This window comes from Tachysurus vachellii, chromosome 1 (assembly GCF_030014155.1).
Source record: "Tachysurus vachellii isolate PV-2020 chromosome 1, HZAU_Pvac_v1, whole genome shotgun sequence".
NCBI lineage: Eukaryota > Metazoa > Chordata > Actinopteri > Siluriformes > Bagridae > Tachysurus > Tachysurus vachellii.
In genome coordinates, this window is record NC_083460.1 from 20,141,013 (window position 1) to 20,168,846 (window position 27,834).

The 27,834-nt window shown below is 40.3% G+C and overlaps 1 protein-coding gene across 1 annotated transcript in view; it reads right to left on the minus strand.

The window, feature by feature from the left end:
• Nucleotides 1-3,796: 3,796 nt before the first annotated feature.
• The window catches only part of col6a1 (collagen, type VI, alpha 1), a 30,658-nt gene continuing 6,620 nt past the window's right edge, over nt 3,797-27,834 (minus strand). The window contains exons 13-35 of the mRNA XM_060876281.1: nt 27,775-27,819; nt 25,389-25,442; nt 24,352-24,414; nt 24,197-24,259; nt 24,020-24,073; nt 23,870-23,905; nt 23,676-23,738; nt 23,327-23,389; nt 18,496-18,558; nt 18,357-18,419; nt 18,208-18,258; nt 18,086-18,121; nt 17,877-17,939; nt 9,448-9,513; nt 8,401-8,436; nt 7,578-7,614; nt 7,091-7,099; nt 6,815-6,948; nt 6,600-6,709; nt 6,302-6,494; nt 5,796-5,970; nt 5,652-5,681; nt 3,797-5,066 (exon numbers count right to left, since the gene is read on the minus strand). Coding sequence (XP_060732264.1) covers nt 4,471-5,066; nt 5,652-5,681; nt 5,796-5,970; nt 6,302-6,494; nt 6,600-6,709; nt 6,815-6,948; nt 7,091-7,099; nt 7,578-7,614; nt 8,401-8,436; nt 9,448-9,513; nt 17,877-17,939; nt 18,086-18,121; nt 18,208-18,258; nt 18,357-18,419; nt 18,496-18,558; nt 23,327-23,389; nt 23,676-23,738; nt 23,870-23,905; nt 24,020-24,073; nt 24,197-24,259; nt 24,352-24,414; nt 25,389-25,442; nt 27,775-27,819 — 2,103 coding nt within the window. The 3' untranslated portion in view covers nt 3,797-4,470. The remainder of the gene's footprint in view (nt 5,067-5,651; nt 5,682-5,795; nt 5,971-6,301; nt 6,495-6,599; nt 6,710-6,814; nt 6,949-7,090; nt 7,100-7,577; nt 7,615-8,400; nt 8,437-9,447; nt 9,514-17,876; nt 17,940-18,085; nt 18,122-18,207; nt 18,259-18,356; nt 18,420-18,495; nt 18,559-23,326; nt 23,390-23,675; nt 23,739-23,869; nt 23,906-24,019; nt 24,074-24,196; nt 24,260-24,351; nt 24,415-25,388; nt 25,443-27,774; nt 27,820-27,834) is intronic.

A 27,834-nucleotide genomic window follows, 5' to 3' on the forward strand; every position in this document is an offset into this window, starting at 1 on the left:
TGTGGGTTTTCTCTGCATGAGAAAGATCACTATGAAGCCTGCACAGGCCGTCATGAGAGACTTGAGAGCTCTGATGCAGACTGATGTGCTCACAGGAGCGTCTTCCTCTTTTTTGGAGAAAGTGGCAAATCTGCCATCCAAAAGGAAAAGAATCCCAATGTTATACCTACTGTAATTTGAAGATTAACAGTTGAAAGTAAACCCACAATCCCATGGTATATCCCCATTAACCCTTGCATTTTGTCTCTCCAGATGATCTCTAGACGGTTCCGCTTTTTAAAAGGAAGGTAGAGATGTATATGGCAACCCTTTAGGTACTATGGTGTTCTTGTGAATTTCAAGAACAGTTGTGACAACTGCGTATCAGACAAATGTTGTATTACCAGATCAAGCAAATCTGTCAGAACCCAGAACTTTAGCTGTCCCGAAATTCTTCCTTAAATTTTGATGGTTGTAATGTTCCTGTGTTCCTTGACAACACAGTGATTTTAGTGGGTTTGTTTTAAATCCAATAAATGTTATCAGATTGCTCTAAAGGCATAATGTGTTTTTTTGCAAGGTCTGGCAGTCCCCTTTCTATGCAAAAAGTCTATCCTAATTTGTTGGAGGTGGCCCCATTGGAGGAATCTTCACACAGGGCACCGGTGAGATGTACCTTTCAAACCCAGGAGTACCTTATGGGTTGTTTCAGAGCCACTCACAGTAGTCTCAGTGAGACATTTTCTCCCTTGTCCTGAGTAAGGTAGAAGATTAAGTCTGAATCTGTTAAGCTGAGAGCTGTCCTAATTCATCTGAAACATACTGTAAAGAAAGGGCTGCAACAAAACAGCTACAGAAGCAAAGCTGTGGTATGAGAGAATGTTTAAGTGAAAGTTTAAGAAAGACTTTTGTGACTTAAGTGACCTTAAGGATGTTTTTGCAAACTGGAAAACATTAGATAGTGTGAGGAACTGTTGACCTCTGCTAGGGTAAAAACTTCTACTTCTACTATATTGTTCAGCAACAGAAGGATCACCATCAGGAACTTACGTGAACCCAGTGGATGTTGCCTTTCTCTAACACTCTAAAATTCTGCCAGACATCTTTGGTACTTGGGAGTCTATTTTAGTGGTTAAAGTCATTTTGGCTGATAGAAAGCTTCGTAGTAGCAGGGATGATTGAAATCTGTTTTCAGTGGATAGTTTCCCCTAATTTTATTAAAGAAAGGGGACCAGAAAGTTTCAGTTGTGGGAGAATCACATTCTAGGAGGAAAAGTGAGAGCTGTCCATCCAACAGCTAAAGGGTGCAGGAGAAAAACGATGTACGATCCAGTAAGTAGTGATTAATCCGTGATCCACTCAGCTGGGTGAAGATGTACATGATGTGCAGTAACATAAATTGTGAACATTGACAAAACTGTATTGTAAGAATTGGCTTTTAAACCATTTAAGAACATGATTTTAAATGTTACGTAAAAACTTGACATGTAGGAATGTTATTAAAAATTGTTTGCCAATGGTAAATTCAAGAAAGACTTACTGGACACTTTAATAGAAATACATGCCATGTCAGAAGTGATAGAAAATATGATCTGATGGTCTTTGACTGTGGCAGTATTGTTAGGGGAAGATGATTGTTCAAATTCAAATTCAATTTATTTGTTATTCAACTCACATTGTCCCAAAGCAGAAGGAAACAGAAGGAAAAAAAAGAAATAAATATATCTAATAATAAGAAGGAAAAAATAAGAATAAAAATAAATTAATTAATACATACTTTTAAAGTTTGAAATTTAATTAAAAAAATTAATTTATAATTTAAAATACTATATATGTATATATCTATCCCTATCCCTAATGAGCAAGCCAAAGGCGATGGCGACAAGGAAAAACTCCCTGAGATGATATGAGGAAGAAATCTTAAGAGGAACCAGGGTTCAGAAGTGAACCTTCTCCTAATTTGGGTGACACTCTACAGTAAATAGTGTAAATGTAAATAATGTCCTTTCTATAACAGTTTATAATAGTGCAACCGAGAGCTCCTGAGGAACTAATGGGTCATCGCAAACTCTGAGTTGAGCACAGACCCAACACTAATTCCTTCCTGTCAAAGTCTTCAAATGATTCACCATGAGTCACTGGCTGACCACGCAGATCAATCCCTGGCAGGGTGACCACCAGGCAACAAGACTCCAACCAGGGGTAGAACATCAGGATTGAAGAAGTAGCTCCGTAAGAAGAAAATGATTGTTTTTGGTGTTTCAGAAATTTTCACACACAGCAGTTCACGCAGTAAAAAAACAAAAAAAATCAACCAGTTTGCAGAAAAGCCCTGTTGACATAAATCAGAGGTGAATGGCCGGACTGCTTGAAACTGACACGAAGGCTACATTGAATATTTGTAAAAAGGGCATGTGCATTGATTTTTTTCTTTAAAAACTCTTGTTTGCATGCGACTGTACATTCTAGTGTATACAGTTGGTATTTGTATTTTACCTAAAAATATAAAAGTCACCACCTGCATTTAACTAAGCAAATAAGGTAAAAGTTTTCCACTGAATAATTAATTACTGCAGGCATTTATTTGTTCATCTGGCAACAAGTTATATACTGTAACCCTAACTGATGACTTGATTAGCTTCTCATTTCTTAAACAACCATGTTAGAAGACATATCCTGTGGTCATGGAAAAGATGTTACTCTGTTTCAGACAGGTTAAATTATTAGCCTGCGTCAAGCAACGAAAACAACTAAGACATTTGCTGAAACCAATAAAACTGGGTAAAGAAACGTCTAATGTCTGATGCATGGTTACAACTTGGAAGGATAGTGGAGAACCAACATGTTTAAGAAAGAAATGTGGTTGGAAAAAATCTTGAAGGATTGTGATCGGAGATCAGTTAAACCTTCAGTGAAATCCGAACATTAAACAATCAAAACTCACGGTTAGGTTTATTAGTGAAAGTAAGAGCATTATCACATGTGCAATGTAAAGAGATCTCAAAGGATTTGAACTAAACAGCTGTGCATCCTTAAGATAGAAACACTTATCAGTGAGTCTAAATTCAAAACAAGTTTCAATGTGCTAGGAGATTGGTCTCTGGAGCAATGGAAAAAGGACATGTGGCCCGATGAGGCCAGATTTACCCTCTTCTAGAGTGATGGTGCATCAGGGTAAGAAGAGTAGTGGATGACGTGATCCACCCATCATGACTATCACCTACTGTACCATACAAGCCTGCTGGGGCAGTGTTATGATCTAGGATTGATTCACTAGGTTCAGTAACATTATGTGCCCAAAGATTGAGGTAAGCTCAACACCTGTACATAATGAATGGCCATTGCACAGCTGTAGTGTACCTGAGCCTCAATACAAGCATTTTAATATACAACTATCCCTGACATTGATTTATATGGATAGATGGAAATATATAGAGAATAAAGGTAGATGCAGGAAGGATTTCAGCTGTGATCTATCACCCAAAATCACCCATTTTTTTACATAAATGAATTATATTATCATTTTTCCAGAATGTGACTGTTCATTATTAACTTCTCTTGCGGGACATCATAAGTCAAAGCTACAGCCTTGAAGTGTAATGTAATCTTACTGAATGCCCCATACAGTGAATCTAATGCAAATTTATATACAATGTTTTATACATCTCTGCATTCAAAATTTTATTAATCCATCATGAGATTTTTTAATAACAGTGAATTGGCGTTGCCTGAAAGCAACATTAGGAATTTGGCAAACTGGTTTTAGTCACTGTTGCTCAGTGGGATTTTGATTAGAGTTTGACAAAAGACACAGATGTAGTGGGTGAAGTATTCTTTATTGAAAAACCTTCTTACAGAATCGCCATGACTAATTTAAAATACATTTTTTATCATAGAAAATTGTACACGTTCCCAGTGATAAAAACATTCGTTTAAAAACACTATGACAAATCTTTGTTTTAAGGCACTATGACAAATTTAAAATCTATTTTGCATTTATTTGAAACTGAGTGTACATTATTAGCACCAAATTTACATTCAAGTGATTTTTATGAAATACAAAAGAGGAGATACAAAAAGGAATCGATTTATTCAGGCTACAGAAAGACGATCTGAGCACGCATATTTAAAGAAAAAGATGATGATGATGATGATGATGATGATGATTTGAAGAAAGAATATTTAACATTTTTTGTCCTATAAACAAAAGTTTTCAAAAACAAATCTGATCTATATGAACGGTATCTGGGAAACGCATATGCTGTTAAAAGATGACTACTCCCTTTCTTAATCCCGCTTCCAAAGCCATACAAATGACATATATAACTCAGAGAAACCATACATGATGTACATTGAAATATGGATCACAATTTAATGGAAAAAAGGTACTTGTGCTCAATTCCCCCCACCCCTATGTACTTGTTGCTTATCCACCCTTTGACTTCCCTATCAGCTTCTGCTTACTCAGAAGACAAGACATGACCTTCCTACTCAATCCAGTGACATCTTCCGGGACACAGTTTGGTAAAAGACTCCCCTAACCATGGACTGATAGTCAGGAGCCCTAATTAGATGGCGGGAAGCGTAGATGTTGTCATCGGGCCGTCCACGACTTGCCAAGATATGCAGGTTGTATTGATTCAGCTGATTCTCAACGGCCAGAACAAAAAGCTCGATGCCTTGTCTGTTCAGTTCTGCGATCGCATCTTCTAATTGCTTCGTGTTCATGCCTTGTGAGCGCCCGTCAGAAAACAGCAGCAGCTTCTTCTTCCTGAGCCGGGGTCCCTTGAACTGGTTAATGGCAAAACTGAGTGCCTCTGTTACCTGTGTGCCGGTATTCTGAAACTTGGCCTCTGCAATCTGAGCAGCCATGACGGTGTAATTGCTAGAAAAGCTTGCTTCTATCTTAGCCGTGTCACTGTACTGCCCAACGGCAACCCGGACTTGGATGTTTCTTGCTTTATCTGCGGTCAGGAAGCGCTTTACCAGCTTATCTGTGAAGTTCTGGGTCAACTCAAAGTTTTTGGCGCCCACGCTAGCTGAGCTATCCATCATAATCAGGATATCTGTCGACTCCTTAAAGGAAACTGAAACACACATATTCAACATGTGTTTTAAAGTGAATGAAATCTGAGACTTAATAATTTATAGTTTGAACACTGTGATGTATTACATTGTTAGAATTTTTATATAAAAAAAATATAAATTTCTCGTAAATATAAATATGTCTACGTATTTAAAATGAATTAATCCAGTTTCTGATGCTGGTTCCATATTGAAGTTATGGCCAAAAATATGTGGACACCTAATCGATTAAATGTCAGTTTACTGACAAATAAACAATCTTATCCAAATTTGGTCTACCTTTGCTATTATATCTTCTACTTTGATAGGGATTCAGCCACAAGAGCTTTATAGAAGGCTTGGGATGGACGTCTGAGTTCTTAATCAATCTAAATTGAAGTGAAGGACACTCGAGTTCTTCTACTCCAACATTAACACACCATGTCTTCATGAAGCTTTGTGTTTTGTGCACAGGGTCATTGTCATGATGGAACAGGTCTTGAGTCTATTAGTTCCAGTGAAGGGAAACTGTAGTGTACTGGTCAGGAGTCCACATACTTTTGACCAAATAGTTTTAGCATGTTATTTCAGCAAATTATAATACTTACTTGGACAAGTGTAAGTGGGACACTTCTTGTCTGAAAAAGAAAAACAAAACCAAACAAACACATGGTGTACGTTATTTTCATGTCCCATATAGGCCAATTTTCCCTAAAGAAGGAAAACTTTATGCATAACTCTATGCGCCTTACCTTTGCACATGTTGTCGGTCAAGTTTTTGAGGAATGTATCATCCAAAAGCATGCCGAAGTTGTTAAGGACAAAGGAGATGCCTGGTTTGCCTGGATCACTTGAACAGCTCACGTCCCCCACCTGATCGCTGTTGGGCTGTTTACCCGAGTAGTCCAGAACACCTACACCGACAACCTACAGTACCGCGAAAAAGGCACCGAATCATTCAAGACATTTTTAACATGATATGCAACTTATCATGCTTTAAATCAGCGGTCTCCAATCTTATCCACAAAGGGCCAGTGTGGGTGCAGGTTTTCATTCTAACCAAGCAGAAGCCACACCAGAGTCTACTAAAAGCCAAGAAAAAAAAGCCAAGGTGTGGCTTCTGCTTGGTTGGAATGAAAACCTGCACCCACACCGGCCCTTTGTGGATAAGATTGGAGACCGCTGCTTTAAATGATAAAGGTATTAAGTCAAAAACTGTTAACACTAAATGTTCTAGTAGCCCTTGTCCACACAGTACCTGTAGCCCTCGGCCACACAGTACGTTTAGAGGCACATCATCTCTTGTAGTATCTGACCGGCCATCAGTCAGGACCAGGACTACACTGTTCGAGTGGTTTGTGCCCAGCTGGTTGATCATGTTGTTCCATGAAAACTCGAGGGCCTCTCCAGTGTAGGTAGCTTCAGCCAGCCAACGCAATTCTTTAATAGCCCTGCCATAAAAAACAACAATGATCAAAGAAATACAGACAGTCAACTCTTTAAAAGCAAAGTAAGTAAAATTCCATTGAAGTGTTTTTTTTTTTAAATCAACATACTGCTTGAGTGATGTTATGTCCCGGATATTGGGGTCTCCAAGCTTCACAACCTCTTGAGCCTTTGCTCCACTGTACTGCACCACACCAACATGAGACTCCTCCAAACCAAACTGCACACAACATAGAAGGAGACATTTGACTACAGAGAACACACAAGCTTTATTTTTTTCTGTATGTCCACGTACATATGAAATAATTCACTAAAGGAGCCTTACTCTGACTTGCTGATCTCTGACCAGTCGGTCAATGACAGCTACGATGAAGTCCTTAGCGATAGCAAAGTTGTTAGCTCCGATACTCTCAGAGCTGTCCACAATAAAGGTGATGTTCAGGGGTCCACACTTGCACTCTGAACAAACACAAAGCGGTAAAACTTTTCTAAGAACAACTCGTTCTATTGTTTCAAAGCACAGCCAGTTTTAATCCAAACCAAATAGTGTTAGAGCTATTTCCGCTCACCCACTTCAAAGCAAAAAAAAAAGTCGACTTACCACAACAAGCTGAAAAAAGAGAAAACCCGTGAGAATTAGACTTTCCATTGCATTAAGTGAAAGGAAGTATTCAAAAGGAAACAGATTAAAATTTAACACATCATGGACAAAGTAATATGTGCTTTCTTCAAACAATTTGTGAATAGAAACAGTCTTCAAAAAATAATCTGAATTCACACCCATCTGTTTAGACAAATCTTCCGCCTTCTATGTATATATTTCCCCCAAACTAGTGTTTCATTTTAATAGGAATTCACAAAAATGCCTTTCTGTTAATCTGTTATTGTACTGAGTCAGAGACTTAAACCAACAGCTGGACATATTCTTAGGTTCCAGCTTGCCTTGTCTTTCTTTACTTATAAGTAACTTTCCCCTAGTTTGTCTTAAGCTGATAAAATGTCCTCAGTTTGAATTTATGGAGGAGGCTTAAGAAAAATATTATTGGTCAAAAGACCTCTGAAATATGGCAACGGTTACAATTACTCACAGCACATCCTCATGATGATATCCAGGATCTCACAGTCCTACAAAAAAAACAAAAAAACTTTAAGCTGCAGCACAATAAATCTTATTTTCCAACTTATAAACTTTATTTATGTTATACAGCATGAGAATCTACACTAAAGCTCTTCTAGTTACTATTAAAACATATTCATAACTTGTATTGGTAGATGCAAGTAATTTACAGATCTTTTACGTAAAGCTACGTAAAGCTACGCTACTGTGTAACTAACAGTGTATTTAAAATACACGCCATAATGCATATTGTCTAATTTCTACCTTAAAGTAAGGCTGACTTTACCTTAAAGTCAGAGATTTATAAAACACAGACAGTTGTAGCCTTTTTTCATTTAAAAACCAGATGGTATGCAATATGAGCTCAATAACAAGCAAGTAGATAAATGTTAGATAAAACTTAATCAGATAATGTCAGCTACGTGAATCTATTCCAACGTTTTGGAAGTTGAGGTGGAAATATTTCAAATCCATTTATTTCTACTGCAAGAAACTGTCCTGGACTCTAAACTGCTGGTCTGTAACAATTACTTCAGACTTGCTTTTAAAACACTTTTGGTTTTGACTCGTTGACTTTGATTCCTTCTCAAAGAGTGAATTAAATTAAGAAAACAATCCTTATTAGTTCAAACTGGACTACACCACTGTTCCTAAAACCTAATGTTACTAATGTTCATGTTAACGAGGCAGTCATGCTGATGTTTCAGTACAAACTGTAGTTTCTCATTTGTATCTATTTTCTCAGGAGTCTGAACATTTTTGTTGTAGGATTATTGTAGTAGATGCCAACTTACATCAACTCCAGGAGGCCCAGGAGGTCCAGGAGGTCCCTGGTCATTAGAAAGGAAAGATTGAATATAATATACAGACAATACATATCGAATACAATATAAATATGTTAAATACCCTTTAATACACTTGCACTACTGATCACACTAACATTACTTCTATAGCACTGGCCTGTAGATTACCAACAAGCTTTTCATTCCTCTTACACAGAAGGATCTTTGGCCTTTTGAAGTTTATCCAGGCTTTTAAAGACATCAAGCTCCAAATAAGAGCATATTTGAGGTAGAAGAGTCTCCACCTTCGTGGATGGTGTCCAGAGGAAAGCATGGTGGAATTTCTGCCTGGGAGCAAGCAGGATCTTCCCCCAGGCTAACTCATGAGACAACATTCAGTCCAACCTCGTCCAAAATGTATGTCCGGTATATACACACAGCACCAGCACAGAAAAAGAACTTTTTACTGCTATATTTTTTTAAATGCATGACCCTACAGACATAAATGATCTTTTTTCCATTAAAAAAATTTTAACCTACAATGAATCTGTTTTTGGCTTGTCATTTGACATTTGGGCAAAAATACGAGAAAGATTTGTGGACCGAACACTGTGTTCTCAAGCTTGAGTTCATTTGTGTCAATTATGAACTGCAAAAAAGGCTCTTGGGTTGCACAAGGGACAGAAGTGTTCAGCAGATCATCTGGAGATCGAGATTTGAATCCAGACAATGCCAGAACTATCCATGATAGTTAAAGTCACTGTGAGTTGGATAGCATGTGCTCTCTCTGTCATAGACTGTCAATCACATTAACACCAGACAATCATTTTTGTCTGTGAGGTCAAATATGCAGAAAAGGTCAAAGTGTCCTGCTGCAGTTTGCAAGGAGCTGGAGATTGCCTTCATGCATTTCCTAATTGCCATGTGATAAGGAAAAGTTGGACAGTGGGTGGGAACTAGTGGAACAAGACCAGATTAGGGAATAATGGGGGAAAAAATAGACCGGACAAAAAACAAAATGTATGCGTTTATCTGTGAAATTTATTTATTTTAACTCACAGGTAATCCTTCACGTCCTCTATGTCCTTTTGCTCCTTTGGGCCCAGACACTCCTGGTTCATTGTTCTGTAAAATATGAAAGTTAATAAATGTTAACATATAAAACTGAAGAACAGCAGAAATACTGACTAACAACATAAAATAATCTTAATAATGTGTCATTTTATGTGTAATTTCAGCTCCTATTTAGAATCCATACTAGACCAGATCATGGCATCAGGATCAGAATAATACCAACCAGCTGCTGTTTTTTCTCCTTAAAGCCAACAATTATCATCAGATCATAACGTGAAAGATTGTTTTGTTTGCTTTAATAACCTACACAGACATCTTAAAAACCATGTCAAACCCTGTGGACATGAAAGACGCAGCACAAGCCCCATGAAATATTTCTGACCATGAACATGAACATTGCCAAACAGCCCTCATGAGAAGAACATCACACACAACTACAGATTTAGAGCAGAGGTATGATTCAGGCATGGTTCAAATTTGTAATATAATCTGATAGAACATATCTGAAACACAGACACAGAGGCCCAGGAAGCAGCCCAAGGACAGAAAGATGACTGAAACTGAACTTTGCATGAACTATGCACTATGAAATACTGCAGAATTACACAAATATCTCACTGATGTCACTATTCAGAGTAAGAAACCTGAGTATTTCATAAATATAAATATGAATATAAATAAATATATATATATATATAGGGGCACGGTGGCTTAGTGGTTAGCACGTTCGCCTCACACCTCCAGGGTCGGGGTTCGATTCCCGCCTCCACCTTGTGTGTGTGGAGTTTGCATGTTCTCCCCGTGCCTCGGGGGTTTCCTCCGGGTAATCCGGTTTCCTCCCTTGGTCCAAAGACATGCATGGTTGATTGGCATCTCTGGAAAATTGTCCCTAGTGTGTGATTGCGTGACTGAATGAGTGTGTGTGCCCTGTGATGGGTTGGCACTCCGTCCAGGGTGTATCCTGCCTTGATGCCCAATGACGCCTGAGATAGGCACAGGCTCCCCGTGACCCGAGGTAGTTCAGATAAGCGGTAGAAGATGAATGATGATATATATATATATATATATAGAGAGAGAGAGAGAGAGAGAGAGAGAGAGAGATAATGAGGAATCTGTAAACACATGTGCAATAGTACATCTCATGCAATACATTATTGGAAAAGCTGATATCACTTTAAATAAAAGTGTCAACAAATAAGCTTCTGATGTTCCAATTCAACTTGCAATGACTTTGCAATGCTTTTCAAGTTGATCAGATATCCAGGAAAAAAAATAGCAATTGTTTACTGTGTATTATTGAGTGTTAACCTGCATAAGTTTCAGTGTCCAAAAGTCTAATCATCTAAAGTGATGGTTGATGGTGGCATTAGATAAGAGGAATAAAAAAATAAGGAATAAAATCTGATCAATAACTATCAATATATCAATAACTTAAGAAGCTGTGTCTTGTGTTTTAAGCCTATGTTTCCTCTGAATACCAAAGACGGCAAACAGAAGCCCTTTTATTCGAACCGATTAAACTAAACCTGCAATTATATGACAAAATTTGCACTTGAACTGGACAACATGAGAAAACATGGACCAAAAAAATCAGCTCACATGCACATGAAATCCAGGGCTTCACTTGGGTAAACACATGAGATGACAGATCAGATCTGTTGTCAGATCTGTTTCGCATGGTGGTTATGTTACTCTTGAAAGAAAAAAAACAAAAATCCTGGGGCTTTGCTTTGGTAGCTCATTTATTCCAGCCAACTCTAGGTATAAGATTTAAAGATCTAAGGAGATGGCAGTTTCAGAAACTCTCTGGAAGCCGTGGCTGTTCAAGAAAGATTCCAAGGCCAACAACAACAACAATCCATCCTTGCAGTCTCAGACGTCCTCCATCAGTCCCATTGTAGTGGTGACTTCCTGACATCTATCCCTTTCTCACAAACATACTAGAACAGTTCGCCTCTGAGCCAAAAATAATGCCAAAACTTTCCCATCACCCTGTACAACAGCAACCCTTCAGAATGTGAGTTGTTTTTGTTCAAGTACTCACTGTATGTTGCTCAACATCTTCCCATGTCCTGTTTTTTCCATAATGTGTTTGACCGTAATGCATAGGTTGCTTAGTTACCTGTAACAGCTGGAATGAGACTTTGCTGTTGGTAGCTTATAAAGAGCAGATTTTCTTTTTGGAACGTTCCCTGATTTTCTCAATATTTTCTTGGCCAAATTTCTTGGCCAAATCCCATGTATTAGGCAGCTCTCTCTTACCATGTAACAGCTACTAACCAGGGGGGCTGGAGGTGCTTCTTCAGAGGCATCTACATTTGTGCTCAAAAGTTTGCATACATTGGTAGAATTTGCAAGATGTGAACCATTTTTTAAAGAAAACATGAGTGAGAAGGCAAAAAAATATATTTTATTTCTTATAGGATTCAAGTTACTATGTAAGGCATAACAGAATGGAACAAGCATCAAACTAAATATAAAAAGCAATAAGTAAATAATCTCTGATTAAAAGTTTGCACACCTTTAGTTCTTAATATGGTTTATTGCCCCCTTTAGCATCAATGTTAGCATGCAGTCTTTTGTAATAACTGTGCATGAGGTCCTTAATTCCCTCAGGTGGTAGAGCTGCTAAATCTTCTTGGAAAAATGCCTCCAGTTCCTGTAGATTCTTTGGTTGTCGTCCTGCACAAACTGCATGTTTGAGATCTCCTTAAAGTGGCTGAATGATATGGAGGTCAGGAAACTGTGATGGCCTCCAGAACCTTCACCTTTTTCTGCTGTAGCCATTAGAGGGTCATCCCTGTCTTGTGCATTGGATCATTGTCATGTTGGAACATCCAAGATCGTCCTATGTGCAGCTTTCATGCTGTAGAATGCAAATTATCTGTCAGTATTTTCTGATAACATGGTGCATTCATCTTCCCATCAGTTTCTCCTAACTTCCCAGTGCCCCTGGAGCTCACACAGCCCCAAAACATCAGAGATCCACCACCATGCTTTACAGTAGGGATGGTGTACTTTTCACCGTAGGCCTTGTTGTCTCCTCTCCAAACATAGCATTTATGGTTGTGTATAAAGTTTCAGTTTTGGTCTTATCACTCCACATGACTCTGACACATGAAGCTGTGAGTCTGGTCTAGGTTCTGTCTGGTGTACTGAAGGAGGGTCTTTTTGTGGCATGGGAGCAGTAACGACTTTCTCCTGACAACTCGACCATCCAGGTCATTTGTGTTCAAGTCCTTCCTCTTTCCAGAGCAGCCTGTATTTCTCTCCAGGAGTTTGTGGGTTTTATTTTGTATCCTGAACAATTCTTCTGGCAGTAGTGGGTGAAATCTTTCTTGTTCTACCAGACTGTGGCTTAGTATCAACAGAACCTATTATTTTCCAGCTCTTTATCAGAGTTTGAACAGCACTGACTGGCAATTTACATTATATTCTACCTTATTACGCAGGTCCATTGGCAGTTCTTTAGTCCTCCCCATGGTACAGGATCCAGTCAAGTCAGTGCATCACCTCATGAGCTGAGAAACTCTCTGACTATTTATATACAGAAACTAATTACAATTACAACGGGTCACGTGTGGAAAAGTCCCTTTAGTCCATTTAGAGCTCTGTTTGTCAACCTGTGTGCTTATAATGTGTCCAAGCATTCATGAAGATAAATCAGATCAGAGCTTTTAGGTGATTTCAGTTATCATTAGGGATTAAATAGGAGTCAAACAACTATGTAATAATTAATGATTTCTCATCACTACTATTAAATAAGAAAAACATATTTTGCATTATTAGTATTTCTTTCAAAATAAATGGGAAGGTTTAACCATTTCTTTCAGGATATAAAAACATTTTGAGCACAATCGTATTTGAAAGGTTGCTCATGCAACATCAGGGGCAGCAAAACAGCACAGGTACAACACCATTACTACATGATTGGTTAGTGTCACTGTGATTCATTACAACATGGCCAATTTTTCTCTCTTGGGCTCCTGGCTTCAGATGACTGTGGCTTCTTCAGGATTCACACTGATGATCTCAAGATGATAAACTGAATGTGTTTCAGTTCTGCCACTTGGGAAACAAGCAGATTTTGACCAAGAACTTGCTTGCCACAATGAAGTGGTCAACTTAGTCTCATTAATCAACCTGTTTATCCAGCCTTCTTTAGCAGCAAAAAAGTACTCAAAGTAGCAAACATTTATTGTTCAGATTGATTATTCATTAGATGATTATTTGAGCACTAACAAGTAGATTATTTTTTAAATGACACGACTTCTGGTACACCCCTCCTCGAACCGCCACCTTATTGTGGTGGAGGGGTTTGCGTGCCTGAATGATCCTAGGAGCTATGTTGTCTGGGGCTTTCTGCCCCTGGTAGGGTCTCCCAAGGCAAACAGGTCCTGGGTGACAGGCCAGACTAAGAGCGGTTCAAATACCCCTTATGAGTAATTTAATAACAAGGTCCGTGACGTCGCCCGATATGGCGCAACCGGGGCCCCACTCTGGAGCCAGGCCCGGGGTTGTGGCTCGCATGCGAGCGCCTGGTGGCCGGGTCTTACCCCACGGGGCCCGGCCGGGCTCAGCCCGAAGGAGCGACGTGGGGCCGATCTCCTGTGGGCCCACCACCTGCAGGAGGGACCGTAAGGGGCTGGTGCAATGTGGATTGGGTGGCAGTCGAAGGCGGGGGCCTCGGCGACCCAATCCCCGGACACGGAATCTGGCTCTAGGGACATGGAATGTCACCACGCTGGGGGGAAAGGAGCCTGAGCTGGTGCGGGAGGTTGAGAGATACCGACTAGAGATAGTTGGGCTTGCCTCCACGCACGGCTTGGGCTCTGGAACCCAACTCCTTGAGAGAGGCTGGACTCTACTACTCTGGAGTTTCCCGCGGTGAGAGGCGGCGGGCTGGTGTGGGCTTGCTCATAGCCCCCCAGCTCAGCAACCATGTGTTGGAGTTCACTCCAGGGAACGAGAGGGTCGTTTCCCTGCGCCTGCGGGTCGGGGATAGGTCTCTCACTGTTATTTGTGCTTACGGGCCAAATGGCAGTGTAGAGTACCCGACCTTCTTGGCGTCTCTGGAAGGGGTGCTGGAAAGTGCTCCAACCGGGGACTCCATTGTTCTACTGGGGGACTTCAACGCTCATGTGGGCAGCGAAAGTGACACCTGGAGGGGCGTGATTGGGAGGAACGGCCCCCCCGACCTGAACCCGAGTGGTGTTCTGTTATTGGACTTCTGTGCTAGTCACAGTTTGTCCATAACGAACACCATGTTCAAGCATAAGGGTGTCCATCAGTACACATGGTACCAGGACACCCTAGGTCGGAGGTCGATGATCGACTTTGTGGTTGTTTCATCTGACCTCCGGCCGTATGTCTTGGACACTCGGGTGAAGAGAGGGGCGGAGCTGTCAACTGATCACCACCTGGTGGTGAGTTGGATCCGATGGCGGGGAAGGAAGTTGGACAGACTTGGCAGACCCAAACATACTGTGAGGGTCTGCTGGGAACGTTTGACAGAGTCTCCAGTCAGAGAAAACTTCAACTCCCACCTCCGGCAGAGCTTCAACCAGATCCCGAGGGAGGTTGGAGACTTTGAGTCCGAGTGGACCATGTTCTCCACCTCCATTGTCGATGCAGCCACTCGGAGCTGTGGCCGTAAGGTCTCCGGTGCCTGTCGTGGCGGCAATCCCCGAACCCGGTGGTGGACCCCGGAAGTAAGGGATGCCGTCAAGCTGAAGAAGGAGTCCTATCGAGCCTGGTTGGCTCGGGGGACTCCAGAGGCAGCTGATAGGTACCGGAGGGCCAAGCGAGCTTAAGCCCGGGTGGTTGCGGAGGCAAAAACTCGGGTCTGGGAGGAGTTCGGTGAGGCCATGGAGAAGGACTATCGGTTGGCCTCGAAGAAATTCTGGCAAACCGTCCGGCGCAGTGGGGGAAGCAGTGCCCTGCTCACACTGTTTACGAGCTTCGCAAGGCGAAGCTCTCTATTTACCAGTCGATCTACGTTCCTACCCTCACCTATGGTCATGAGCTTTGGGTCATGACCGAAAGGACAAGATCCCGGATACAGGCGGCCGAAATGAGTTTCCTCCGCAGGGTGGCTGGGCGCTCCCTTAGAGACAGGGTGAGGAGCTCGGTCACCCGGGAGGAGCTCAGAGTAGAGCGGCTGCTCCTCCACATCGAGAGGAGTCAGCTAAGGTGGCTCGGGCATCTGTTCCGGATGCCTCCTGGACGCCTCCCTGGGGGGCCTATGTCCCTCCCTGGAGGGACTATGTCTCTCGGCTGGCCTGGGAACGCCTCGGTATTCCCCCGGAAGAGCTGGAGGAAGTGTCTAGGGAGAGGGAGGTCTGGGCGTCCTTGCTTAGACTGCTGCCCCCGCGACCCGGCCCCGAATAAGCGGTAGAAAATGGATGGATGGATGGATGGACTTCTGGTACAAATCTTTTCTCTCACTTTTTTCAGACACAACATTCCTTGTTTTTTTTTGCAAGGTCCCTCATGTATTCATTGGCTGTCAGTTTCAGCCCATAAGCATTGGAGAGGTACAGATGTTGAGATTAAGGATTTGCACAAAGAATTTTTGCCTGATGTGCATGAACATTCAAACTGTCTTTGACACAGTTAAAGAAGCAAGACTGCTTTTCAAGTGTACTGATTACATTCAGTTGAATGTTGTGATGTTGAAAACAACATGTTTAATTATGACCAACAACGAATAACCAATTGCATTAAAGCTATCAAAACAAGACCTCATTATTGGAATACAAACATGTGTAACATTCCATCAAATGCAAAACATACTTGTGAACCAACTGTGAAATCACCATATGGGCTCCAGGTGTAAGACAAAACTTGCGTGACATTATGTTGTATTGTGCGGGAAAGTTGGCCCGAGTCCTAGTCTGAGTGCCAACGTTTGTTATTACCTTATTTGGATCCGAGAACACAAACTTTATCAAAGTACACAAACTGGAAAAAGAGCCAAATATCTGATAACACTTAATCGAGCACTTCCTCAGGCTGTCTTGTTGGAACTAAACTCTCCAACTAGACTTCTCCAGCTTCCATATCTCATGTAGAATAAACATGACCTCGCTATGACAAACTCTTTACAGAATACGTTCAGCCATTTTTGTTATGACCCAGAAGGACGGAGCTGTTTATTCAAATGGACTGCATTTCTAGCATCATGTAAACACAGACAGAGTGAAAAATGCTCGAGATTCAATACTGTTTAACCGAATGGTTACACATTGCATAAAGCAGATTTGAAGCTGCCATGTGAAAATATAACATCTACTAAAGAGCACAAAACATTCTGCTTTAAAGACAACTATGTTCCAAACAGAAGCGTTGTCACCAGTGTGTAATTGTGTTTCATTCAAGTTAATGATGGAATATTTATCTGAATTCATTATCTTCTGAATTGAGCTTTCTCTACAAAAATACCTAGCTACCATTGCAGTCATGTTGTCTTCCACTTTACCTTTTAAGCACTCATTCATTCAGCTCATCCTGCATACCGTAGCCAATAATGCAGCTTTCCCAAACCAACACTTTTTGTATATTGTTATTCACACTACTTTTTTATGCTAACATTTATTACACCAGTCATAATTTGTACTGAATCTAGATAAGCTCTTTGATGTGACTTAAACCAAATACAAATAAAAAATAACACGGCAATACCATAATAATATTGCCAGATGTTGCCAAATATATATATATATATTAAAAAAAACACTGCTGTGTCTAATATCCAGACCTGACTGGCTATACACGTGATGTCTTGTGAGAGATGAAGATTCATCAGTCCGACTGAAACATATGGTATTTATTACAACCAGCATGTTGGCTGAGGAGTTTGGCGTCAATAAAATGTGTTCTTGGCTGAACCTAAACTTTCCAAAGACACACGTTATGGAGAACAATCTAAGAGGTTCTACCAAAACAATTTATCTAGAAATAATACACCAGCAGTTTAGTCATTAAGCATTAAGTTTCTGTTTATCATAGGATCCATAAGTTTCATTTTTCTGGTTAAAAAAGAGAAAAGCCAGGAGCAAAGCAACTCTTCAAAATGTTTCTTACCAAATCACCAAACGCAAAGTGCTTTCGAATCAAAGTCTATTTTATCTAAAGAAATGGGCCACCGGTCACCAAGTTTTTCTCTTGCTATGTATTTTCTAGTGACATAACAAGACACACACAGCTGCTTACTCTCAGATCTGGAACCAGAACAACTCTTGACAGACAGACAGTTAAGCGGTAGGAAGAAGAGGAAAGGAAGTGATCCCCATATGGTGGTCAGAAATAAAACAGTAGGTGTGGGTGGAGAAAGGTATTTGTAATATATTTTGTGGTAAGAAAACAGCAAATTTTGAGCCACTGAACTAGTTTGACTTTTCTTAGGTACTCACATCTAAACCAGGTTCACCAGGTTCACCGTCATCCCCTTTGGGTCCCGGTGTTCCTCTGCTTCCCTAAGGGTGATGAGAGAATGAATGAAGTGTCTAGAAGAATCAACAAACCTTTCATCTCGTATAATCTCACCATTAATATTATCTGGCATAAGCCAAAACGCTAGTAAATCAATCAGAAGTGAGAGAAAGAAAAACTTGATACTTACAGGCTCTCCGGCATCGCCCCTGACACCAGGATATCCCTAACACAGGTGAAAGACCAAGACATCAACCTCTAATGAAACAATAGAGCTTTTTTGAGAGCATTTTCCTGAGAGTACTGATATACCTGGAAACCATTACAACCCTCTGTTCCGTTTCCTGGTGGTCCGTCTTCTCCCTATGGATTAAACAACACAATCAAATTGGCCATTTTGGAGACTTGTTTGTAGAAATTGGTTATTATCTTTGCTTAATTTACACGGAAAGTGAACACACCCTCTCTCCCATACGGCCTCTGTCTCCTGGGGCGCCTTTGATTCCTCTGGGTCCTTTGGGACCCTAAACGACAAGAAAGGATAAACACAGTGAGTGTGTTTTTTGGGATCCGTAAGAAAGAAAGCAGAAAATCTCTTACTTCTTGTCCTGGGGGTCCCTCATCTCCACGGTAACCTGGAAGCCCGGGTTTTCCTGTCTCTCCCTGAGAGTTAATAAAAATGTACATTTTAATGAAGAGTAAATGTAAAGTTAATTTTGAGCATTCATGCTCTTCATACTGTACGGCATTGAAGTTGTTGAGTCTTAACAAGCACAGAGCTTTGTACTGTACCACGTATATGTCATGGCTGGGCTTAGTATTTCAGCTCATTTTTGTGTAGAAATGTGAAGCTTGAGCAGGTTTTCATCAGTGATATCTTTGTATTGTGCTTCATTGATATTTCCCTAAATCCTGACAAGCCTCCCATGATAAATGTTGTAATTCAATGTAGAGACTGAAGAATTTAACACCCGATGATGTAACTCTTGGCATACAGTTCATTTAGTCCAGAGTTTAAAACTTTCCTTTTGTTGTAGTGATAATTGTCCATTCTGGCACAACCTCTACCTCTGGAGTTCTGTCATTCATGATGATAAATTATGTACAGTGCATTAAGTAGTTACCAACAATCCAATGGTGTAAAAATAAATACACTTTACAATTTACACTTCATTACACATGACTAAAACAACCATATATGTATGTGTGGTGACCTGGAAATCCATCCCCCCTCTCTACATGGCTTAACCTACTGGGTCGATTGGAACATGTTGTTGGTGACTGACATCCCTCTCCTGGCTCAGGTCTTATTTTACGGATCGGTATCAGTTCATAAATCTAAATGGTTACTACTCTAAACAAACTAAGGTAATGTTCAGTGTTCCACAAGGTTCTGTTTTAGGCCCATTGCTTTTCTCCCTATATATGCTACCCCTTGGTGCAATTATTCGTAAAAACATGGTTTTATCTTCCACTGTTATTCTGATGACACGCAGCTATATGTTTCAGCTAAGTCAGATGTGAGTCACCAGCTTAATAAGATTAAGACAGTAATTTCATTACTAACTTCCTCCTGCTGAACTCTGACAAGACAGAAGTGCTTTTACTAGGACCACGGGCAGCCAGAAGTACGCTTTCTGATTACAGAGTAACTCTGGATGGTCTTTCTATTACATCATGTGCAGCAGTAAAAGACCTCGGTGTGTGGTTATTGATACCGGTTTCTCATTTGAAGCTCACATAAATAATATCACATGGGTAGCCTTCTTTCATCTCAGAAACATTGCTAAGATAAGAAATATGATGTCATTACATGATGCAGAAACACTAGTTCATGCATTTGTTACCTCTAGGTTGGATTATTGTAATGCTTTACTGTCTGGATGTTCCAGTAGGAGCATAAACAAGCTCCAGTTAGTCCAGAACACAGCAGCTAGAGTCCTAACTAGAAGACATGAACACATCACTCCTATCTTATCCTCATTGCATTGGCTCCCAGTCAAGTTTTGCACTGATTATAAAATACAGTTACTAAACTATAAAGCACTTAATGGTCTCACACCAGAGTACCTGAGTGATGCCTACATTGATCAAAAGTTGTAGACTATTTGTTGGTACCTCAAGTACAAAAGGCTCCAGCAGGAGGCAGAGCTTTTTCTTATAGAGCCCAACAGTTATAAAACAGACTTCGAATTAGTGTTCGGGACTGAGACACAGTCTCAGTTTTCAAGTTCAGGCTGAAAACACATTTGTTTAGTTTAGCTTTTTATGAATAGTTTCTCTTAGGTAAAAGGAGCAGATCTGGAGGGTTCATGGGCATAGAGTGTTTGGATGTCTCTTTACCACCCTCACAAGTCACTCAGGTTTGCAGACTGTGGAGTGGTGGGATGCTTTACATTACAGGAAGCCCTCATGTTTGTGTCACCTTCTGGCTCTAGCCTTTTAGTTATGCTGTCATAGCTAGTCTTGATGGAGTCTTTGTCTGCACTTTGCACATAATTTACGTTGTCCCTCACCTGATTAAAATCATACCTAACAATTTTCTCTCTCTCTCTCTCTCTCTCTCTCTCTCTCTCTCTCACACACTCTCTCTGTTGAGCTATATATGCCCCTCCTGAGCTCCGAGTTCGTAGTCTGATTGTCTCTTCTTACGTAGCTATTTCGTCAATCCTGATGTTCTACCCCGGTTTGGAGTCTCGTTGCCTAGTGGTCACTCTGCCGGGAAAGAAATGACACTTTGCTCCACTGTAAAGTAGTGAGTGTTCAGCTTGTGTAACAGTGTAATTTTGCTGTAACCTCAAAATAACTCAACACACCGCCATTAATGTCTAAACCGCTGGCCACAAAAGTGAGTACACCCCTAAGTGAAAATGTCCAAATTGGACCCAAAATGTCAATATTTTGTGTGGCCACCATTATTTTCTAGCATTGCCTTAACCCTCTTGGGCATGAGTTCACCAGAGCATCACAGGTTGCCACTAGAGTCATCTTCCACTCCTCCATGTCAAAATCACAGAGCTGGTGAATGTTAGAGACCTTGCGCTCCTCCACCTTCCATTTTGAGGATGCCCTACAGATGCTCAATAGGGTTTAGGTCTGGAGACATGCTTGGCCAGTCCATGCAACCACTGCCTTGCTAAAGAAGCTGAGGGTAAACCTGAGTGTTTGGGGTCGTTATCATGTTGGAATACTGCCCTGCGGCCCAGCCTCCGAAGGGAGGGGATAATGCTTTGCTTCAGTATGTCACCGTACATGTTGGCATTCATGGTTCCCTCAATGAACTGCAGCTCCCAAGTGCCGGCAGCACTCATGCAGCCCCAGACCATGACACTCCCACCACCATGCTTGACTGTAGAAAAGACACACTTGTCTTTGTACTCCTCACCTGGTTGCCGCCACACGCGCTTGACACCATCTGAAGCAAATAAGTTTATCTTGGTCTCATCAGACCACAGGACATGGTTCCAGTAATCCATGTACTTACTGTAGTCTGCTTCTCTTCAGCAAACTGTTTGTGGGCTTTCTTGTGCATCATCTTAAGAAGAGGCTTCCATCTGGGATGACAGCCATGCAGACCAATTTGATGCAGTGTGCGGCATATGGTCTGAGCACTGACAGGCTGAACCCCCACACCTTCAACCTCTGCAGCAATGCTGGCAGCATTCATACGTCTATTTCCCAAACACAACCTCTGGATATGACGCTGACCTTGTGCACTCAACTTTGGTGGACTGTAGCGAGGCCTGTTCTGAGTGGAACCTGTCCTGTTAAACCGCTTTATGGTCTTGGCCACAGTGCTGCAGCTCAGTTTCAGCGTCTTGGCCATTTTCTTATAGCCTACGCCATCTTTATGTAGCACAAAAATTCTTTTTTTTAGGTCCTCAGAGAGTTCCATGCCATGTTGAACTTCCAGTGACCAGAATGATAGAGTGAGAGCGATAACACCAAATTTAACACACCTGCTCCCAATTCACACCTGAGACCGTGTAACACTAACGAGTCACATGACACTGGGGAGAGAAAATGGCTAATTGGGCACATTATGGACATTTTTACTTAGGGGTGTACTCACTTTTGTGGCCAGCGGTTTAGACATTAATGGCTGTGTGTTGATTTATGTGTGAGGTTGTGTGTTGAGGGGACAACAAATTTACACTGTTATACAAGCTGTACACTCACTCCTCATTGTAGCACAGTGCCATTTCTTGTGTTGTCACATAAAAAGAAATAATATACTAACAAAATTATATAAATATTTACATAAATGTGAGGGGTGTACTCACTTCTGTTAGATGCTATATATATATATATATATATATATTCTCTTCTTTTTTATACTTCTGTAAAGCTGCTTTGAGACAACATGAACTGTTAAAAGCGCTATACAAATAAACTGAATTAAATTGAATTGAACTGTCGACGGCTATCACATGGCTTAACATCTAAAGCATTACCGTCTAACATCTAAAGCAGGGATCTGTATTCAAGCCTAAAATCCAAAATTAAGGTTTACATGCCATTTGGAAACCATCACAAATTTGCATTCAACTTTCTACCGATTTTTGAATGACTAGATTTTTGAATCTAGTCATAAGCCAGAAATACCCTTCTGACTCCATAGAAACCTCATTATTGTTTATATACAGCTTTTATTTTTCCTTAGTAGGAACCTTGTAACATGAGAAAATAAACCAAATGGAGGATTTGGAAATAGCAGTGGCTTTTACTCATATATCACAAAAACACATCAAGATTTCCAATTTCATCTACTTCCTTATCCTTTCCAACTGGAAAAAAATGCTGTGCCAGTGAATAAAAAAAAGTAAAACTGTAATCAGTCAGTAATAATCCTAAATACTTTGTCTGTTGCAATTAAAAAAAGACATGTGTGTACTAGAAAAACATGAACATGAAAAACTATGACGAATTTGAGATAATTTGAGATAATTCGAAATGATCTATGATAACTGATATCTAAAGCTTAAACTGAGTCATTTTCTTAGTTTTGGATTGAGTTACTGTGTACATCTGGGAACTTCTGAAATTCTAAATCTTAAAACCTTTATTTTTGTTCTTAGCCCTTTCATCTTATCATCTTATCATTTAAATCAGTTGAAATGGACTCTTCCCCATCAGCTCTACAGAGTGGCTCATAACCAACATCCAACATCTGTGACTTTAGACACATGGGGGAGCCTCACAACATGCCTGAGCTCTGAGATCAGCTTCAAGCTTTCAGAACTTTTTCGAAAGAATAGAAGACTCACATCATCATCATCTAGTCAAACAAATCCTCAGATCTCATGTTTAAATATATCAAGCATGTTTTTAAAGAACATTCTTCTTTGTAATGAGAATTATAAAAGCTGCTGGTGATGTTTAAGGATTCTAAAACCTACATGTTTAACGCATGCACAACTTTCTCACTTACTGGGTCACCGTTAGCTCCAGCAGATCCCTCACGTCCCGGCTCGCCCCGGGGACCTGGCTCGCCCTGGAAAGGACAAAGGTCACCAAATTTAATTATTATAAATTATTACATTACTGGTCTAATTAGTACAAAATTCCATCTCTTTTTTACATAAGCCATAGTAGCGACTGAAGACTAAAGCCATCAAAACTCCACCCAAAAAACTTTACTGCTGAGATATTCAAGTTTGGTATGCAATATTTCTGGGTTTTTTTGCAGCTGCTTCATTCCATCCATAATATCCCTGATGATGGAGCTCATTTATGACAATACACTTCTTTTATAACTCTAGAGTGGTGTAAAAACTTACAATATCTCCTCTGGGTCCTCTGTTCCCACGAGCACCTTGTTCACCTTTCTCACCTGCTATACCCTACAAAGAGATTCGAAACAAAACATGTTATTCACGGTAATCCTGCCATTTCCACAAGACATGTCTACACCATCTACTTTACCACTAAAAAGCATTAGTGTAACCAATAAAAATAATATTAGAAATATTACTCTATCGCCTCTCGGGCCGTCGGGTCCTTGTGGTCCCTAAAAACAGAAAGCATATAATCTGTTATTTATCATTAGTCTATAAAATGTAAAACCTATAAATACAAATACATACAGCTAAGAAAAACAAGAAGAAGGAACAAAATCATTTACATCATCCCCTCTTTCTCCTTTATCCCCATCAGCTCCTCTTGGTCCTCTGTCACCCTTTAAAATAAAATCACAGAAGAGTTGAGGGGTTTTTATGGGTCATAAAGATTTCTCACAGCCTTGAGCAACTAAAATGATGTTAGATGCAATGAACTATAGTAAATATTGTAAGCTTTGCACCTTAGGTCCGAGGGCTCCATAGTTACCAGGTCTTCCTGCTCCACCGTCTGCTCCAGTCTCTCCCTAAGAGGAACAAACCTTCAGCTTCAGATAGCAGAAAACTTTCATCAATGTGTCATCACTTCAATGTTAAATTCTTACAATCCCTTCCTTACTTTTGCTCCTTTTTGTCCATAAGGACCAGGATCTCCTTTTGGGCCTGGTTCTCCTGGTGAACCCTTTAATGAAGAAAGAAAAAATGTCCCATTAGACTGCTTAGGAACTGTAATTCACTGTCACCAGATCTGGAGTGAAAAGCCACGCTTGTCTATGATCGAACTCATTAAAGAATGTAAATAAAGTATAAACAGTCTAGTGCATGATCTCAGAGAGTGGCCAGGATGTCAGGTCTGGTAAATGTTTGGCTCTGTAAGAGGCAAACATCCTCAATCCTGCGCTCCAGATGCACGCTGAGCATAAACAGCTGTTCAGTACATAGTGTCTGACTGACAAGAAAAATGCAATCATCTGGCTTAGGGGCAGGACTTCTATAGATTTATCCAATCGGCTACGGATTCAAACAGACTCTACGGCTAGATTTTTTTCAGCAGCAGGTGTTTAATAGGGAAAGAAATCCCTCATATACACTGAATCCTCAGAGGGGGGATATGTCCATTATAAATATTTATCATGCTGCCATGGCAACACTGCATTACTTCTACTAATACATTATTACTTCTGCAGCGTTATGGTCCAGTGAGGTCATGCTGAAGAGTAGGAACCCTAAATCTCTTCAAATGAATGAGAACCGACTCTCTATCCATCCTACTATGGTTCTTTATGTATATAGAAGGGTTCGTGGAAACTCAAAGGGTTCCTATAGGGTTCCTTGAAACTCAAAGGGTTCCTATGGGGTTCCTTGAAACTCACTGGGGCTCTTATTATTATTAATATTAAACACAGTTTACAATTTAATATTTAGTTGAAATATCGCTAACAGCAACCTTCTATCGAAGTGTTTCTAGCATTTTAGTTTTAACGATGTCACAAACGTAATAAACTATTTCATTTTAATTTCTATTTCATTCTTAACGTCAACATCCAGAAGGACATCCTCTCAAAACATCTCACACTGTCATTTACACAGAAATAAAATGACAAAAAGTAAGAAGACGCATTCACACTTCAAAATCCTAAAAGGTTTTAGACTTACATCCTGTCCTGGCGACCCTTTACAACCTTGTAGACCATCAAACCCTGGCTCACCCTGTAAGACAAAAAACAAAAACACACTCCACAATAAATACTGAGCTTGATATGGATAACAGTGAAGCACAAGATGAAGGAAATGTGTAACACTGAGAAGCACATAGTACAGCTCGAGTATGGAAAGAAGCCTCTGGAGGAATTTAAAGCAGCTGCTCATTGGACAAACAATTAATTATAACTGACATTAAAGACACAATAACAAATCTACTTAATATTGTGGGGTTTACAAAGTGTGACATGATTAAATTTAACTTACAGAAATGAGGAAACTTTAAACTGTTTTGAAGTTTGAATGATTTTTCACACAAATCAGTATTTCGTTACTGGACTCAATAAAAAACGCATTAAAAATGCTGCAACTTGCTCAATTGGTTATTGATCAGAGGATCAGGGTTCACTTTATGCACATGTTGGACCCATGAACAAGGCCCTTAAGCCTCTCTGCTCTAGGGGGCGCTGTATCGTGCTCTGACTCCAACCTCCAAAGTTGTGATGTGCGAAGAAATAATTTCACTGCACTCTAATGTAGAAGTGACAATAATACAGGTTTCTTCTTAACATGCTTTAATTCTTATTTATCGTTATAGAAATATAGCGTCATCCGTTCTGTCTTCCTTCATCCACGTTTACAAACTTCCAAAAATCATTACAAAGCTCCTTTTACTAAAAGACAGTAAGATACAGGACAAATGGCTAGAACGTATCTGTGCTGGGAAAGTTTATTAATTCATTTTATTGTGGGTTTGATGATTTTTTTATTTATTTCAATGTGGCTGCTGCATAAAATTCAGTTGTAATACAGATGGTGAAGGTTACTGGATCCCACTAAGGAGAGGAATAAAACCTCATGGAAAAATACTGTAGAATAGGATTGTATTATACGCTTATTTACTGTATATTCTTCTTGCTTTTTAACTTTTAGTGGATTTCACTTTCTATCGCCAGCTGTAATGACAGGCTCTTCTTATGCACACGTTTTTCAAACAGAAAGCCTTTATGAATCTTCTTTTTAGTTGTGCTTCTATTTTAACAAGCATTTAAATGTGCACCAGCTGTGGAACAAACACTAGCCATCTGTCTTGTTGCATCTGTCCTTTTTCATGCGTGCAGATGAAGCATAAATGTCATCGACCTCTATCAAAAAATAACAGCAGTCTTTTAAAATAACCCGCTGATTTAAATAAAAGTGCCAACGCTGTTACGTTAGTGAAGGCGTCTCCAGTCGGTTTTTGCACTTTACAGCACATGGTTTATGTTACGTTTTCTCTTTCCTTCTTACATGATCCCGCCCTACACTCAACACCTTTTTGTTAAATTTATTACGTAGTTCTAGCTCTCAGACACAGAGAAGCAAAGCATCTATACACTTGAGGAACACTAATGGGGCAGTGGTGGCTCAACTGGTTAAGGCTCTGGGTTGTTGATCGGAGGATCAGGGTTCAAGGCCCAGCATAGCCAAGCTGCCACTGCTGGGCCCTTGAGCAAGGCCCTCAACCCTCCCTGTATCATAGCTACCCCTGCACTCTGACCCCAACCTCCTCAGTTGGGGTATGTGAGGAAAAAGAATCCTGCTGTAATGTATATGCAATGGCGTAAGTTTGATTTTGACATTGGTGGGGACATAATTTATTTGACACTGGTGGGGACATAATTTATTTGACACTGGTGGGGACATAATTTATTTGACATTGGTAGGGACAACATTCCCCGTATTTTGTGCATAAAACTGTTGTTATAAGAATACTTTCTTACTCACATACCGGTAGCTGCATAATCAAGTTGCATATTGCTTCATACAACGGAATATAGCTGCAGCCTACCTCAACACATTAGCGAGAAAGACAAAGCCAATCAAACAGCGACGTGGGTTAGAGAGGCAGGACTCAAAAAAGGCAAAGACCAATCCTTTTAGAGAGGTTACAGAGGCGGGATTCATTGCAGGGGGTAGATCTGTTAACCGGTTGTGTTCCACAAGTTGCGCTATTTTTTACAGAACGCCATTGTAAAATATTTTTCATCTTATTTAATGATTCCTGGATAAATGTTAAATGAGATAAATGAAAATAAGTAAAAAAGCACAATACACAGACGGACATCAGTGGTTATGTATAAATATATATATAGGCTTGGTCGAATTATTGCTAGGGACAATTGAGTGTTCCCTGGATATTGGTAGGGATATTGGTCCCTACCGTCCCTACCCAAATCAATGCCCTTGTGTATATGTATATGTGGTGATAATAAAGGCTTCTATGCCCCGTTCTATAATGTTACTATGTACAATCTACACAATTAAAGAAAAAGGACAAAAACAGAAAACACACACTCACCTTACGCCCATCAATTCCATCTCTTCCAGGAAATCCTTTGTCACCCTGGAAGGAGGAATA